The sequence below is a fragment of the Borostomias antarcticus genome (genome assembly GCF_949987555.1).
Source record: "Borostomias antarcticus genome assembly, chromosome: 1".
Taxonomy (NCBI): Eukaryota; Metazoa; Chordata; class Actinopteri; order Stomiiformes; family Stomiidae; genus Borostomias; species Borostomias antarcticus.
Window position 1 is genome coordinate 53177378 of NC_140234.1, and position 16960 is coordinate 53194337.

General features: G+C 44.7%; 1 protein-coding gene across 2 annotated transcripts; it reads right to left on the reverse strand.

The window, feature by feature from the left end:
- Positions 1–6272: 6272 nt before the first annotated feature.
- LOC311315764 (amyloid beta precursor protein binding family B member 1-like) lies at positions 6273–16026 on the reverse strand. Of its 2 annotated transcripts, none has more exons than XM_084446464.1 (14): positions 15933–16026; positions 14798–15441; positions 14484–14692; positions 14331–14390; positions 13789–13868; positions 13634–13700; positions 13314–13460; positions 12457–12584; positions 11349–11463; positions 10100–10184; positions 9907–9987; positions 9518–9633; positions 9157–9333; positions 6273–8510 (listed from the first exon to the last, which is right to left on the reverse strand). In XM_084446464.1, exons 2-14 carry the CDS (start codon positions 15423–15425, stop codon positions 8355–8357), a joined length of 2049 nt encoding a protein of 682 aa, XP_084302590.1. In that variant the 5' UTR covers positions 15426–15441; positions 15933–16026; the 3' UTR covers positions 6273–8354. The 2 variants fall into 2 exon arrangements, with proteins under 2 accessions (XP_084302590.1, XP_084302589.1); XM_084446463.1 differs by having other exon boundaries at positions 9892–9987.
- Positions 16027–16960: the final 934 nt, after the last annotated feature.

The window sequence follows — 16960 nt, forward strand, 5'->3', positions numbered from 1 at the left end:
TCAATGACCAACCACCTACAATGTAAGTACTGTACTATGCATTTCACATAGAACACAACATACCGTAAGATGTGTGGATTTCAACCATTTTTAAATAGTACAGTGGGCATGTCCTGTTCCTGATCAAGACCTGGACTGAGCACTTGGACCCCGATGGCTGCCCACTGCTCCTGGCTGCCCCTTGAGGAGGACAGCTGGGATGGGATAAATGCACTAAACAATTTCCACCGGCGACACCCGAAGATTCCATGTGTGTGTGTGTGTGTGTGTGTGTGTGTGTGTGCTATGTCGCCTCTCACTATGTGTGTGCAGTGTCACTGTGTGGCTGAATGAAGACCCCCCCCTCAGGTCCTGTAATTATTATCGTGTATTATTATTATTATTATTATTATTACTGACACTGTAGGCTACTGATAGCGGTTGGAATTTACAAGCCCCTGATTCCAGGGCAACTAGACACAGGGGCAACACAGGTATAGTGCATAATGCATCTGTCTCGGGGAATTCTCTATCATCCCTGATTCATAAGAAGCACAGCGGCGCGTGTCAAGAGAAAGTCACACGAACCATCACGCTCCATCTCGGCTTCAGAATCGATACACATGGTGAAGTAGGCTACAATTCGGGCAGAGGCGTAATATCCCAGAGGTCGCGATCGAGGCGGACAGAGTGTAGTAACGTTTTAGAGATGGGAGAAATGAAACATGACTGGGGTTCAAATCACTGATAGAGGCTGCCAGAAATGGAATGTGTCACTGCCTGCTTGTTTTTCTTCTGTGGGAAAAAGGATCTTAATAGAAACCCGGTTGGATATTGTTTCATCAAATCTGAGAAATGTCTCTCTCTCTCCCCCTTTGTCTCTGTCTGTGAAACACACACACTCTCTCTCTCTCTCCCTCTCTCTCTCACACACACACACACACACACACACACACACACCACCACCAAATATAATCTCTGTCACATCCAAAATAAACCAAACCAGCACCATCCTCACACTCACACATCCTCTGTGTGTCAAATGTCAAATCCGAGCAGGACTGGATCAGCGGGAAGGCAGGAGATTGTGCTCCTGTGGCGTGGTAGGTGAGGGACAAGAGAGGGGGAAGAGGAGGGCAGGTTGGAAGCACCCTGTGTGCAGGGGGGACTCAGACCGGTGGGCCTTGTGAGTCGGGCAGATAATGGCTGAAATTGTGTCTGCTGCAGAGTTTATAAATCGCAGTGGTGGCTGTATTTATCTCTGTCTCATACAATCCTACTGGGTGATGGGAACGACGAAATGAGAATCAACAACTGGACCACATACCCCCCATCCACCCCCCCACCCCCCCCCGTACCCCCCCCCCCCCCCACCCCACACACACACCTCCCGCCTGGTCATTTAATATCCTGACTCACCATGGCAGCATGTGAAAATAAACTGATAAATATAAAGTAGGAGAGCTGGCTGCCTCTGACCCTGTATTTCACAAGCATTCCTCGGTGTCGGGTCATTTCAATGGGTTTTGTGTGAACCCAGTAAAACCTGGCCAAGCAGCCCTTAGAGCAGCATTTACATGTTAAGATATTATATCAAAGGCACGTCTGCGTCTTTAGAATGGCCCGCGCCATACTCCATCCATTGCCGCTTTAAAGGAAAATAAGATCCTATCCTCGGACACAATTGCACTTAGAATATTCCACATCCCCCAAAATCAGGGACTTTCCACTCAGCCAATGGCAAGCTTTCAACTGTAAGGACTGCGGCTATGTTTAACAATCATGTCATGACTGCACATCTCCAACGCTGGAAGCTCTGGTGTGTTAAAATTGGAATGGGAGATGAATACAGAGGGAATATGGAAGAATGAGAGTGACAATAATAAACTAGGCCTATTTAAATTCATTTCATTGTAATTCTGCTCTCACCCCTGTCCCTAGTGACAACCAGTGAGCCGCTTCAGAATATAATCTTGCCTGTTGTTAGACTGGTACCCCAAGTGAGATAGAATTGATTGCTTGGACAAATTTGCTAAGTAACGATGCAATTTGCTGCTGTGTACTAACAGAGGATTGGGTTGTGTGAGGTTGGAAAGCTCTCTGGAGTCAGACTAACCAGAGTCTGGCACAGCAATGCCACTGGCTGGTGGTCTCATTGTTTTGTCTTAATTTTCACTGTTAACAAGTACACCTGTAAACCAGTCAACGTGTTCATTAGGGCAGAGACTCAGTGCTCCCCTAGAGGAGCAAACAACATGGTTTAGATTAAATAGATGATTAATTTACAATCTTTGTGGTCACAGACAACAGAGATGCTGTTAAGCATCTTCGTCGTATGGATAGGTTGGTTTCGTCCTCTCCCCCCAGGCTCGGGGCCATCCTTTTACCACCCGGGGAGAGGGGGGGTCATATATATATCCGAGCACACCTCCAGGAGCCACATCACCGTTTCATCATCCACGACCGTCAGGCCACGCATTCCATAGGGTGTCCGATATATCGGGCAGTCCTGGATGACGTGGTCTGCGGTTTGTTCCTCGGCGCCGCACTCGCATGCCGCACAGGATGCCAAGCCCCATCTGTGCATCGATGAGCGGAAGCGTCCAACGCCGGTCCGGAGACGATTAAGCCTCCCCCGTCGGTAGCTGCGATTAACCTCTACAAGTGTAGCAAAGTCTGATGACTGAGGGCCACCACCCGGGCTGGTGTTCAGCTGCCACAGGCGGGGAGGGTAGCTCCCAACCCAGAACACTGAAGGGCTCACCCCCAGTAAGATCAGTGGCTAAGCTTATTTGTGTTAAGGAGCTGCTCATGTAGGTCCTACAGTTTGCGAGTTTCTCTAAACTAATGAGACATGTAATTTCCATTGACGATCCCAGACTGACTATGGCCTCTGAACCGATGAGGTATTGAAATAAGAAATGCTTACTGTCTCTTACCTTAACCTAATGAGATTCCTGTGATGCTACAGAGCACTGGAGAGAAATGGTAATTAACATCAGGACAGCTCCTATTCTCCATCACAATTATTTCATAATTGACTTTGACTGGTTTTAATACAAAAGCATAGAAATAAAGGTAGGGGAGACATAGGAAGGAGAATATATTTGTGTAGGAAAAAAAGAACATTCTAAAGTGACAGGTCAGTGGTCCTTTCCCTCGACTCCCATGAATGCATATGCATGAGTAGCAAAGCAATGTAATGACAGCGTCTGCACTCTAACCTGGTGGTAAAATAGTCCGGTGGCTGTTTATAGTTGCACTAGCAGGCAACAGTTATTTATCGCATAGGCTACGGCTTGTAATGTTAAGCTGTTAGCTTCGAATCTAGTAGCCGGCTGAAATGCTTGTTGACATAGCGTGTTGTTTCTAGCGCCTTTTGATTTGTATCGCGGTTACACTTCCTGCCCGCAGTGCAGGCTGGGAGATGTAGTTCGGTTGCATTTCATTGTTACGGTTTCTCAACTGCTATGAAGATCCACACATGTTGCTCTGCATTATGAAGTGTTTACCGGATGTCTATTGCATGTGTAAATATGTAAAGGTTTATTGTTTAAATGCAAATTATATTTATTATTTAGATTGTTAATTTAGGATGGTATGTATATTTCTGTGAGGTTATATGAATATAAGACTGCAATTTTACATCCAAGATTTTCTGTCCCACAGGTTTATAACCTAACACTGTTCGTTCATACCATGCCATGTTGTCCAGTGCACGTAACGCAAAAAACGGGCGATAGCATGTTATTGCATCTGCCCCAATATGAACTATGCTATGGATGTAGTCTATTATGTGTCCTGGCTGCATAGGAATTATGCTGTGGATGTAACATTATGTGTCCTGGCTGCATATGCCATCACTACCTCTGCCCCAAAATACGGGCGAGATGTAGTTGTCGGTGGCGTGTGTTGGTTGGTTGGTTCATTCTTAAGCAGGATTGGGAAACTACCAAACCAATTTTCACAAAACTAGCTGGAAAGGTGTAGCATGGGCCAACTTAGAACCCATTAAATCTTGGAGTGGATCCAAGGCGGTCCACGAGCTGCCCAAACATAGCCAGCAATTCACCAATGCACAGTACAGGAAACAAAGGAGCATGTAGAGTTGAGGGAAAGCAGCTCTTAATACATCTATTTAAGGATCAATCACGCCCACTAAAGTGGGATAGGGGGAGAGGGTTAAGAAAGGGGCCTTTGAACCTTTTCCTCAATGCACATGGGACAAGCAACAAAAGACAAAATCCACAGGAGAAACCTGACACTAATAGGAACAGACATATGTATTCCCCATTTGCATATGTATTCCCCATGAAAATCAACCTAAATCAAACTGAATCAATCAGACATTTTCAGCTGCATAGCACTTTAGATGCTGTGCATGTATGAGCTGAATAGGAAACAATTTGAATTTTACCTCGAGTGACAACGACCTACAACTACAATGCAAAATGGACCGCTTCCGATTTAAAATTGATCTAAAAAGACAACATTTTCATTTTGCCGCGGGAGAGGGAAAACATTCTATCAAAACAACAGAAACAAAGATGAAGAAAACACTCAGAGGAATTCCTATGCGGAGCCAATCTCTCCCGCCTATCTCTCCAGTGCATCCCAGATGTGGAAACGCAGCATGTGCGCGTGCTTCTTCCTCCCTCTGTCTCTCTCTCCACACTGCTTCCTGTGAAGCTTATCCATCTCTGTGCGTCTACACTCATCTCCTGCGGCTGTTTGATTTGCAGTGACCTGACTGACGCTCAGAGCTCAGCACTGCCTCGCCTGATTACCAAAAACCCCCCACATCTCCACACCTAGTGAGAAAAACAGAACAGCATTTTACGCTCTGTTAAAATAAAGGCTTTGAGGGATGTGAATCCCCATACAGAGAGATGTAAACGGTACTGTACATTAAAATCACATGAGGCTCTGTCCCTACAGGGATTTCTACCATCTCTACCAGACCGTGACACCAGCTTTAAGAATGATGCTGCCTTGTGCTCGCCAGCCTGTTCTACTGTAGATGGGTGATTAAATTGAAGGGCCCAGCACAGATAGAAACCCACTCTTACAGCTATGAGAGGAAAAGCAATGTTCCACAAGACTACACATTCATTACTCAAAATAAATTCCCATTACACAAATGGCGTATGCATAATTATAGAAATAATTATAATTGTGATTATTTTCTCCACCAGCCGAACTCTCCAAATTGTGATTGACACCAAGTAGATGTGGAAGACTAATACAGCAGCGTTATAAAGAATAGTCACACACACTCACACATTGGATGTTGGATATCCTTCACGTGTTTCAGCACTATGGCAAACAGCATACAGGGAGACAACAATAGGATTTAGGGAATGGATGGCTACAAACCAATACAGTATATAATCCCAGCCAAATGAAAGGAGAATTACTGTGGAAGGGAAAAAAGCAAACACAGGAAGATATACTGTATATTCCACATTGTTTTAGAGAGAATCTTTCTACAGTGGGACTAAAAAATACACATCATCTATATGTTAAAGGGGAAACTTATCTTTGACTTTATTACAGGCAGCATGTTCCAGTTTACATCATATTCTATATAATATTTTAAATATTAACAAGAATCATGTTGAGAATCATCATTCTGAGAATAGTAAATCGACATCAATACCTGTGAATCCCAGGGATTATACAGTGTTTTACACACACACACACACACCACACACACACAGCAAGTGAGGGTCTTGGTCAATCCCTTCAAAGGGACCCGATTTTCATCAAACCCTTGATGTGTCCAATAGCAGTTATTATTATTACCAGCCTGGCTCTGGGTCTGGACACCACTTGATGTGAACCTTTCATCTCCAAAGCCATCTCCCAGGGAAACAATAACTAGCTCCCCCTCTCTCTTTTGAACACTCCAGGTGGGGGCAGCAGAGCTCATATTAATTGAACAAGTGACATGGGGTGTCATGCATTTTATTCATCCATTTATTCTTTCTCTGGAGCAAAACCAATGTCAGCAGGTTTAATACAAATGCTAATGACCAGACATTTTGCATGGCTTCTTTTAACATGTAATGGCATTGCTGAGAATGTCAGATAAGCCGACTGACTGAAAAAGGTTGTATTTCTATGGCTCTACTATGGGCTACTAAAGGCAACATTTTCAGGCTGATGTAATCCAGAACTGCCCTTTGGAATCAAACCCATCAGATCAACATGGCTTAACTCAGTCAAACTGCGTCACAATACACACAACCAAGAGTCAAGATATGTTCACATTTATTGTGCAGTGACTTTTATATACATATACATTTTATACACACCTAATTTACATAAACTCAAATAAATTAATCTGCTAGTGTTCCAATATTCATCTGGCTTTCATGTTGACTTCAAAAGTGCTAATATGTGAATATAATGAGAAAAGGAGCACGATAAAGAGTGATGAGTAACGAGAGATAAAGACAGTATGTGTGACACGGTTAAAGCCATAATAAGCTGTTAGTGAAATAGCAGCACGCAGTCTCAGCTAGCTAACTCTGAATAAGGTTACAATGGTTGCTAGCTTCAAGTTGTCGTCATTTGTTGTTGCACTTCCACAATTGGCCGGCCAGTTGCACCAACAGCGGATTAGGGTTTTACGTTTCAGATAGTGGCTCTATATTTTACATAGTATTCCATTTGTTAAAGGTCAAACAACTATTGCACTGCATACCTGTAGGTCTGACAAATGCACACAAAGTAAACTAAAGACAAAACATAAACACCAAATCTCTCCAATACACGTGTCTTTAAAAAGTACATCTATAATGAGCTAATGTGCAATTCCTTAGTTAGGGTGCATTTCAGTGTTTGCAAATAATATAAACCTTACAAAATACATTACTTGAGGGCCTGCAGCCCCGGCAGAGCAACATGTGGTAAAGGGAAAACAACAAACAGTAATGTGAACCTTTGTTGATATCCTCGCAATGTTTTCCCTGTCCCAGGGCTGTGAGCAGAGCACACGCCCACTCAACTGCAACTCGCTGGATAGGAACTGACAGTGACAACTAATCTACTGCTAGGCTAGCTTATAATAGATACACACCGATACACGCTAGTAGGACATGCCTTACGAACACTTAACAACAAGTAGAGATTTCTGCCTCCCCTTATCACACAGTAGAAGCACATATCTACTATGATACATTAACAGAGAGAGTTCAGTATAAACTGCTGCAGACAGCCATGAGTACGGTATTAGAACATGCACCGTGTGTTGATGATCTACAGTACTAGTCAGTGGTGGTGGTGGTGTGGAACGGCTGGCTAACCGAGCTGGAAAATCCAGGGCTCAAGATTTTCTAGGTCACATTTTCCATGACCAGAAGTCTATTTCCCACCAGAAGAAGAAGTCTATTTCCCACCATTTGTTCAGGAGGCACATGGGACCCATACTCAGCCCCACAGCAGCTCCGACATTCAGAGAAAGCAGCCCTGCCTGAGCCTGTGACCCCGCCCTCCAGCCGTCACCCAAGCACCACGTACAGGGAAGTGGGATTATTGCACACAAGCACTGAACTTGCAACCGTTCATGCAAATGTATGAGAAAACACCACCGCGCTCCAGAATCAGTGGTTGTTCACTACGTGACACATGAATCACACACTCCCCTGGAAGACTACAAGACACAGCTCGGGGTTTGGCAACATACAACTATGTGACGCACTACTTAGGATACTAGATGGTTAGTATTACAACCCAGGTGGGCAGGAGTTGAGGCTTAGTACAGGGTACTATTAGGGTAGCTAATGACCTTTTAGAAAACCAACATCAGGAGAGACTCTACACCAAACTCGACAGTGATTACATTACCTTCTTAAGACATCAGTAGAAAAAGAGGCATAGACTAGTCTTTAACTGAGAAGTGATCATGGCACTGTGATGATTCGACCGTAACTGCGCTGAGGAGGAAATGAGATGTGTGTCTGTGGGAATCTTGCCTGTTTCTTTCTGATCTTTTAGAGACCAAACATGATGACATCCCATCCGTATCCAACATATCGGACACGTTATCTGTTAAAACAACAATGGCGACGCGCACGGGTCAAATCATCCTGGCGTCGGCGTGAAACGGAGGCGCCAGAGCTCGACCGCGCCGAGCGGGAAGCAGAACAGACCAATGCAGCGGATGTGAACTAGAGCAACACGTTAAAAACTACTCTGCCCTCAGCGGCAAGTTCGCCTTTTCCTCAGTAACAATAAGCTCATGCACAGATGAAAGGACGAGTGGGAGGACAGGAAGGCCAAACACGTGGGGTGGGAGGGAGGGAGGGTGGGAGGGAGGGGGTGCTGGGTTTCTGCTTGGTGGTGGGGTGCGGGTCTTCCTCCTCTCCTCCTCAGGGGGACTGGGAGGCGGACCGGTAGCTCTTGAAGCTGCCCAACAGACTCTGGACCCCCTTCCGGACCCGGCGGGCCACAGAGTCGGCAGGGGGGGTGGGCAGGCAGGAGCCCAGGCTGGGGGGCCGCGCATCCAGACACTTCTGGTAACGTAGCTGGAGACGGCACACCATCGAGAGGAAGAGAAAATCAGTACTCAGGCTAACCAGGGGTGTGTTATCCAACGAGCCTACCGGGCCTGGGCCCCCTAAGCCAGAGCCTCTTAGTGAAGTCGCTGTTATTAACATTTCTTGTCGCATAGTCAAAGGGCTTAGTCATTAATATCAATAACAGACCCCATAAAGTCCTGCTGAAACTGGAAGCTGGGAAAAATTGCTTTTAGTTATTGTGCTCCGAGAGCATGGAATGAATTTCAAGAGATCTTCAAATTGGATGCCTTTTAGTCTCATTCAGCAATTTCTAAAATGCGATAAATTAATCTGAAGTCGAGGACTGTGCATATTTTAAATAATGTTGCCATCGCGTTTATCAGTTATGTGTAAAATGTATTGATGTATGATGTTTTTGTATTGTTTAATGATTTTGAAATAGTGTATGAATGCTTTGTAATCAGGGTAGTGGCCCCTTACCAGAACGGCATTTAGTCATTCTAAACTAAAAAGCCAGCTAATTCATACAGTATATACTTCCTTCAAGCTCTCTGCACCCCCCCGCCCCTATCTCCGAGTCATCAGCAGAGGATGCTAACCCCATGGAGATGTTCAGGCCCAGACGTGTGTGTGTGTGTGTGTGTTGACTCACCATGCAGGCAGCCTGTACAGCCTCGCTCAGGCTGGCAGCGTTGGGCTCACACCAGAACATGTGACAGATGAAGTCCCCCGGGCCCTCGGCCATGATGAAGGCGAAGGTGTGGATGTCCTTCCCCACGCCCATGAAGGACAGGAAACGCACCCTGCACTCCGACAGCGCCTCCTCCGTCTGGGCACGGACACAAACGCGGCCGTGAGGAAAACACATTCAGTCTCCCCTCTAGACGCTATAAACACAGTGAGGAGTTGCCAAAAGCACCGTAGCACCACGTTTCTCCCACTGGGGGGGATTCTCTCAGTGCTACACCGTTTAGTAAACTCATCCGTCTCTAGTTCAGGTCTGATTGGCCTACCTCTCTGCTGAGTATGGTGAGAGTGGCAGGAGCCACGTTGACCGACACTGGTGTCCAGTCCTGCTTCCCTCTGCCGTGCATAGCCGTCTCCAGAGCCTCGTTGACTGTGTCCATACCTGACAGACACAGACCAGTCATGCACTACTATCCAGCATTCAGCCAGACACATCAACTGCATGGGAATGTACATAGCGAAGCAATGAAACACGACATCTCACACACACACACACACACACACACACACACACACACACACACACACACACACACACAAGCACACACACAAACACAGACCACAAGCCCTTTCTAAGCTGGAGACATGTCAAAGCCACATAGCTCGCCAAAACTGATATGTGAATAAAAGTTTTCCTTACCCATGCGTCCCTTACCTACTGGCTTGGCCACAGGTACGTTACCAAGGTAATACACCAGGAAGCACTGGAAAAGCTCGCTTTTTGGAACAGGGAACTCTGTTGTGGAGAAGAGGATAAAGGGGAGTTAAGAGACAGAAGAGAAGAGCGCTCTGATCTCTGGCCAGCTGTCATTCAGCCCAGCATACAAGATAGAAATGCCTTGTTGTACCTTGAACAGGGATGTCCATGGGTTTGCATGGGTCAGAGTTGAGTCTGCTCAGTCCAGGCCTGGACGATTTCCTCTCAGTCATTATCTAAGGTCACAGAGAGAAGAGTCAAAACTCTGTATGCAGAGCAGGGTTTCCGTTACCCGGCAATTACCGTTTTTTGTCCGGAAAAATCTGTTGAAGTCCGATATATTAAAATCTCTCCGGTCATAATGTCCGGACAAAATAATTCCCCCTAATTGTATTAGGCCTACAATAGTCTAAAATTAAATTTCCATATATTATGATTCCTTTTGAATATAAAAAAACAAAACAATAGGCCAATTCATTTTGTTCCGTTAATGTGTATAGGCTATTGGCTAGTAGGCCTATGCGATGAAAAAACAGCCGTAAGATAAAGCCGTAAGATAATATCGAATGGAAATTAGCCTATGCACGTTGTAAGTTCTTACACTTAATTTAAGTAGGCTATATTTATTTTCAGAGTTTTATTCTATTTTAGCCTATCTGATAAAAGGCCGAAATTAGACTATAGGCCGAACCTATAAATTCCAATCAGCGCAGCCGTAGGCCTTAAATTAAAATGTTACGAGAAGCATAGTTGCCTAACCTCTTGCACTTTTAAATAAAAATGTTATATCTAGACATGCATTGTGGCATTTCTTTATTTAGCCCAGCCTATCAGTTGTTTCTCAACAGTTGTCCTCCTCATCCATAGCCTACTGCGATGTCCGTGGTTATAATGACGCTGTTTTATTGATAAAAAAGGGTAGGCTAAAACTGGAAAGAGAAATTAGTTAACACATGTTAGGCTACTGTCGCGAATCCCAAACCAATTAGCCTACATCCTCAAATCCGATTCATGCAATTGAAATAAACATTCATGTTCTAGGCTACAATCGCAATTCAAAGGTGACTATTTTTGTGGCTGTGCAATTACATAGGCTATAGGCCTAGCGCATGTAATCATAACAGCATATCACACATTTAATCATACGGATGCGAAATAAGACAATAAATGGCATATTTAAGCTACACAACGGCCAATCACCGCGACAAACATCTATAATAGGCCTAATATTATATTATAATATAATGACCTGAATTTCTCCAGTTTGTCCGGAAAAGTCTAATCTTCCCGGACACATTGACCGGTACCGATTTTCTCTAACGGAAACCCTGATGCAGAGGTCACTGAGCATCCTGTCAGCTGAGAGGATGTATATGTAGGTGTGAAAGGGGGGAGCTCACCTTGGAGCACATCTCGTGTAGGCTTGTGGCGATGTTCTTGGCAGGAGAGTCACAGCGGAACACATGACACTTCAGGACCTGGGTGAGGTTGTCCCTCGCCACATAAGCAAAGTCTCTGTAGAAACAAACACAAAACAAAACACCGTTCACATGCAGGTACGTGGGTACCAGTATCACTAATTCATCCACAATGTAAAATGGTATTTACAATATGAATATACAAAAAAATTAAATAATAATCACTGTTGTACTATACCTTTCCCTGCAAACGACAGCAAAATGCAGCATGAAAGAAAATGTATATTATGTATTAATTAAAGATATTAAAGCTGGGCAAAATCACAGCAGAGTGGGAAGGAGTTAAATGTTTGTATCAGTTGGAATTCATGAGCACCTAAAGACACATAAAGACAAATAACTGCAATACCACGCACAGACCAGCAGATGACAGTGGTGTACTACAGCTGGAGTATTTTAGCATGCCAAGAGCAGTCTCTGAGCAATGCAAAGCCTCTGCTATGACTCATAATAGTTACACAGCTGGATGTAGATTACTTTTGATGGTCAAATTACTGCTCTGTGCAAATTCAGCAGGAAATAGCATCCAGCAGGCTGAGGAAGCTCTACCCCAAGGCAAATTAGGAACACAAAGAATACCAAACAAATTACACATATGAGATCCAACCTAATAACTCTAAATTAACTGTAAATGTAAGATGAAGCAATAGATTAGTGACTGCTAAGCAGGGTTTTTCCTGGCTCAAAATGAGGCGATGGTGGTACCTTAAGTGTGGGGGTCCTTTTTTAAAACATAAATGACTGGAAAACAAAACATTTGTACCTACTATGCAAAATGTGTACAGGTTGGCAGCTCTGAGTGTTTTGTTTTTTTATTGAGAGATGGAAAAGGCACGAAATTTGACGGAGGCGGCCGCCTTGTAATTCTCTATGCAGGAAAAACCATGGTTACATTTTAGAAAAAAGGCTATTCATTTATACAAAAAAAAGGAAAGCCACAGTACATTGTATAAAATATGAATTAATTTTCTGTTCCAGTACAGTGTCACAGTATCTAGCCCGGGGCCGTGCCCCAGTGGCCACTACTGACCTGCCATTGTCTCTGCCCACACCCCAAACACGGATGCTAGCGATGGGCTGGGAGTGGAGCAGGGTCTGCCCCAGAGGGTCGATCAGGTTCATGGTGTCATTCTCCAGGACCATCAGCATGTCTTTACCCTGAGAAAACACACTCACTCCTTATGACACCATCCTCCTCATCCACAAACCTACACGACTATCTTCAGAATAAAACAGAAGCACCTATATAACTCTCAGGCCCTAGTGTTTTTCTCATCCGCGTCAACGAAAACATGAGAATATCTGCAATATATTTTTTAGTCAACATCACACAAGAGATTGTAAATATGTTTGATAGCTAGGTAGGTTAGCTAGCTAAATAGCTACTATCCTATGTTTGAGCTAACTTGCAAGTTAAGTAAGACTGTGGAGGATACGTGAGCGACAGAGAGCATTTTCAAACCATTACACTCGTAGAGCAGTAGAATGGAATTGTTGGCTAATTTACATCATACTACAGATTGTAGATATTTATTAAAATGATCAAATTATCTTTAATTGTCTACTAGCCTTCTAGCCTACTACAACACCAGTTAATATGATTTTTGGTTTGACAATGAAGATTAGCTGCTTTTTTAAGAAGGGAGAGGAGGGACTTCTTCGACCACATATGTTCTTTAAATTCACACTCCATTTCAGATGGTCTGCTTTAAATATATATAAACATATGAAAAAGATTTATCATAATCTGAAATCACATGAAAATGCCCCAATTTGCATTAAATGAAATGAAAATGTAAATGTTGTGTAATTCTCTAAAGAGAAACTAGCTAGTGGAACTTCCCACAGACAGGAAGTGTCGGTCCCTTCCTGTGTGCTCCTCCTCACCTCTCCCCAGATGCCGGCCGTGTCATGGAGGTTGTGTTTGTGGTAGGACAGCTGCCTGATGCAGTTGTTCACCGCAACACTGCTCTTCCCCGGCGCCATATCCTCCTCAGACATCTCCACCCAGCCCAGGGAACGCACAGCGAAACACTGGCACAACAGACAGAGGCAGATACACAGAGACCACAGGCAGCACAGAGGGGAGGGAGGGGAAGAGGGAAACAGGACAATTATGAAAAGGGAGGAGTTGTGTTGACAGGCATGGGCAGTGCTCTTCCTGCTTGAGCAACATGGTGAGTGATGTGTAGTGTATGTGTACCTACCTTAGCCTCCAGGTCCATGCAGAGTGGGCCAAGTTTGTCCTCTTCGTCAGTGTGGGAACAGTTATAGCTACACAGACCAGGGAGATAGTGTTAAGCTTCACAAACAGAAATTGACCAAGGTTGAAATTCATCTGATGAGTTACCACGTTACTTACTTGAGGTTGATGGATGCATAGCGCAGGGTGGCCCCCTCAAACTCCTTCAGACTCTGGTCAGAGGCCACCTCGGCCTCCTCCTGCAAGAACCAACAATACTTATGTTAACCACTCTACTATGGTATATAATTAATCAGGTTAATGAACAATTGTAAAAACTGCACAAACCACACCAAAGTACTGAAGGTTAAAATGTTAAGTTGAAAAATAAAAGTGCTTTCTCATTGGTAAAATAGCTCTGGCTAGGTCAGTGTCCTACACTGCCAAGACAGTAAAAGCTCTTTCCAAGACAGGGCAATATTTTCCACGAAACAATTCCTCTCCAGTGGAAACCAATTATGTGATGAGCACTGACAAGAGTATGTTGTAAATCCTATTTTTGTCAATGTATGATCCAAGAATTTTTCCCCCCAGCTCATCAAAAACATATTTTAGTAGGAAGGCAGCGGCCAATTTATTGTATTGAATTAGATGCTATATCCAAATATGGTATATGGGATGATGATTAGCTACCAATACATTCTATTCACATCGCCAGTTACCTTCCACAGCTCTCCATCTCCAGCTCCTTCATCTGGATTAGAAAGGTCACCCCATGTTTCCTGGGAGAATCCGGTAGAAAGGAGGTTAATAATGGACATAATGAGAGGGCACAACATACCAGCCTTCTCTGCCTACCTCATCTAAGAGCATACCTCTGGTTCCTCACATGGCGTGGTCTCCAGGGACATACTGGAGGACATGATGGAGTCCCCTCCCACCTTGTCCAGTGGGGAGGGGGGCTCCCACTGGGTGGTGCCTGTGGGTATGTGCCAGTAGTAGGTGCCTGAGGTGTCTCGTACCCGCATCCAGCCAGAGGGCAAGTCTGTGTCTGTCTCAAAGGCATTGGAATCCCAGAAGGAATCTGGGAAGGAAAAGAAGAGAGTCGAAGAATAAGATGTTGACAAGAGGGAAATGGTCACGGTTACCTGGGTGGTAAAATATGAACATTACAATCAGGAGCATTCACCTTTGTTTCCATTTGACGAGCCTTCGGCGGTGCCATCCTGAGACAGCGCGGGCCAGTTGGACTCTTCGTCGCTTGGCGTTCCATTCACGCTGGAGAACAACAGACAAGCGCTTCTGCCTGCCACACCTCCCTCCCTCTCAGACTCTACCTCGTTCTGCTCGGACTCTTTCTCCCCGCTGGTATGACTGGAAGTCTCTTCATCAACCTCAGACTTCTCCTTCTCTCTGCCATCCTCTTCCCCCTCTTTGCCAGCAGAGGACTCCAGAGTGTTGATGAGTATTGGATCATTGAGGATGTTCTTCGACTCCTCCTCGCTCAGGCCCAGGGCTCTGACGGTCTTTGGGGACACGGTCTGCTCCTCTTTCCCCTGTTGCTCTTCCTGAGTGGTGTTCTGAGGCGGGAAATCCTCCTGGTTTCCATTCTGATTGATGTTGCAGTTATGGTCCTGGTCCTGGTGCTTCTCAGCCACTTTGCGCAGCTGGTTTTGGCCTTCTTTAACCCACTTGGCATTGCTACCAGTAGATTCTTGCTCAGCCCAATGGCTGCTGTCGTTCCTTTTGTTCTTCAGTTCTTCATCTTGGCGTTGGTTGTTGACTACATATGACATCTCATCGTCATGGCCACCCATGGTACCCTGCAGCAGCCTGGGGAACATGGGAAATGGCTTGGTAAATAACAGAGTAAATAGCCCAACGTTACAATGTCTAAATACCTTGTCAAGTCACCTGAATATCAAGCAAAGAATTACTTGACATTGATGAGCATTGCTAGGTAGGTGTGACAGGTTAGCTGAGAAGCTACGCTAGCTTGCTAGCTAGCATAACATCGGCCTCTAGCTAGCTAGATACTGTAATTAGGATAGATCATGGTATTAAATGCAATGGCAAATATGCATTGTAAGATGTAGCTGGGCGTATATAGCCTCTAGCTACCCAGACCCAGCCGAAATGAATAACGTTACACAGAAGGCCATCATCATCATCTCCACCACCAGCACCACATATAACTAGCTACAGTCAGCTAACGTTAGTTCTATCTAGCGGAGCTGTTAGCATTAAGCTAGCAAGCTAATGCCAACAATACTATCACAAAGCAAGATGTCTTAATGTCATCATTACTAATCAGTCTCGCTTACTTGTGCTGTTTAAGTCCTTTGTCACAATATACTCTCGTTAATGTTACATATTTCCACAAATCGAGAGCGTTTTCTGCTATGGTTTCTCTGTGGAGTCAAGTGATGGAGACGGAAAACTGGTCCTGCGTCACTGATTTGTCATTCCGAGAAAACCGCCCCCTCTCTGGTGGGATTAGTCGTTCATGGAATGGATGTATAAACATGATGTCAGGATATTATCTGAGCATTTGCACCATATTGATACACCAGCCATCTAATTTGGACATATTTGATTAACGTTGGAGGATATCTGTAATCGAAATCGATGCCACAGCTGTTTTCGAACCCCTGCCACTCAGCAAGTTAAAGTCCCAACTTTAGTGAGGAACTTTTATGACCTTTTTCATTGGACAGTCAGGCCAACTTAAAGGAAAATGCTCGTTTTTGACAACCTGGACCTTATTTACGACATATTATAAGAAGTTTGACTCACCCAGATCACTTTTGTGTTGTTCGGAGGCCTGTAGAAGAAGTTTAAAATCCAGCGCGAGCCAGTATATCCATGTAATGGCGGCGCACGGGGCATAGGGAATGCAGTTTCTCAAAATCCATTTTCGGCCGCTAAACGGTTGTTTTCATCAATCACATTGCATGAATCGACAGTTGATATTCCTCTACGCGAGCCATTCTCTCGGTTTTCAAATACGTGGTCTGTAGCCACTGTAATATGATCTTTACAAGCCTCTCCCCCACTTGCTCCAGCACGCATGCGCACAGGCCAGCGCGCAGCCTGCTATTCTCCGGCTCACATTCTCTGCGCTACGATCGTAGTTGGTGCCGAGAATATTGTCGTCGTCATTCGTCAGCAACAATCCGATCGTAGCGCAGAGAATGTGAGGGAGCATAGCCAGTGTAAAGATCATATTACAGAGGCTACAGACTACGTATTTGAAAACCGAAAGAATGGCTCGCGTAGAGGAATATCAACTGTCGATTCATGCAATGTGATTGATGAAAACAACCGTTTAGCGGCCGAAAATGGATTTTGA

What these genes read in the sequence shown, in the direction of transcription:
- LOC311315764 (XM_084446463.1), bottom strand. Translation starts at nt 15,425, where the DNA reads ATGGGTGGCCATGACGATGAGATGTCATATGTAGTCAACAACCAACGC. An exon ending in TATGCATCCATCAACCTCAA is followed by an intron (nt 13,701 to 13,788) that starts GTAAGTAACGTG and finishes TGGTCTGTGTAG; the next exon opens with CTATAACTGTTCCCACACTG. An exon ending in AGTAGGTAAGGGACGCATGG is followed by an intron (nt 9,634 to 9,891) that starts GTAAGGAAAACT and finishes TGTGTCTGTCAG; the next exon opens with GTATGGACACAGTCAACGAG.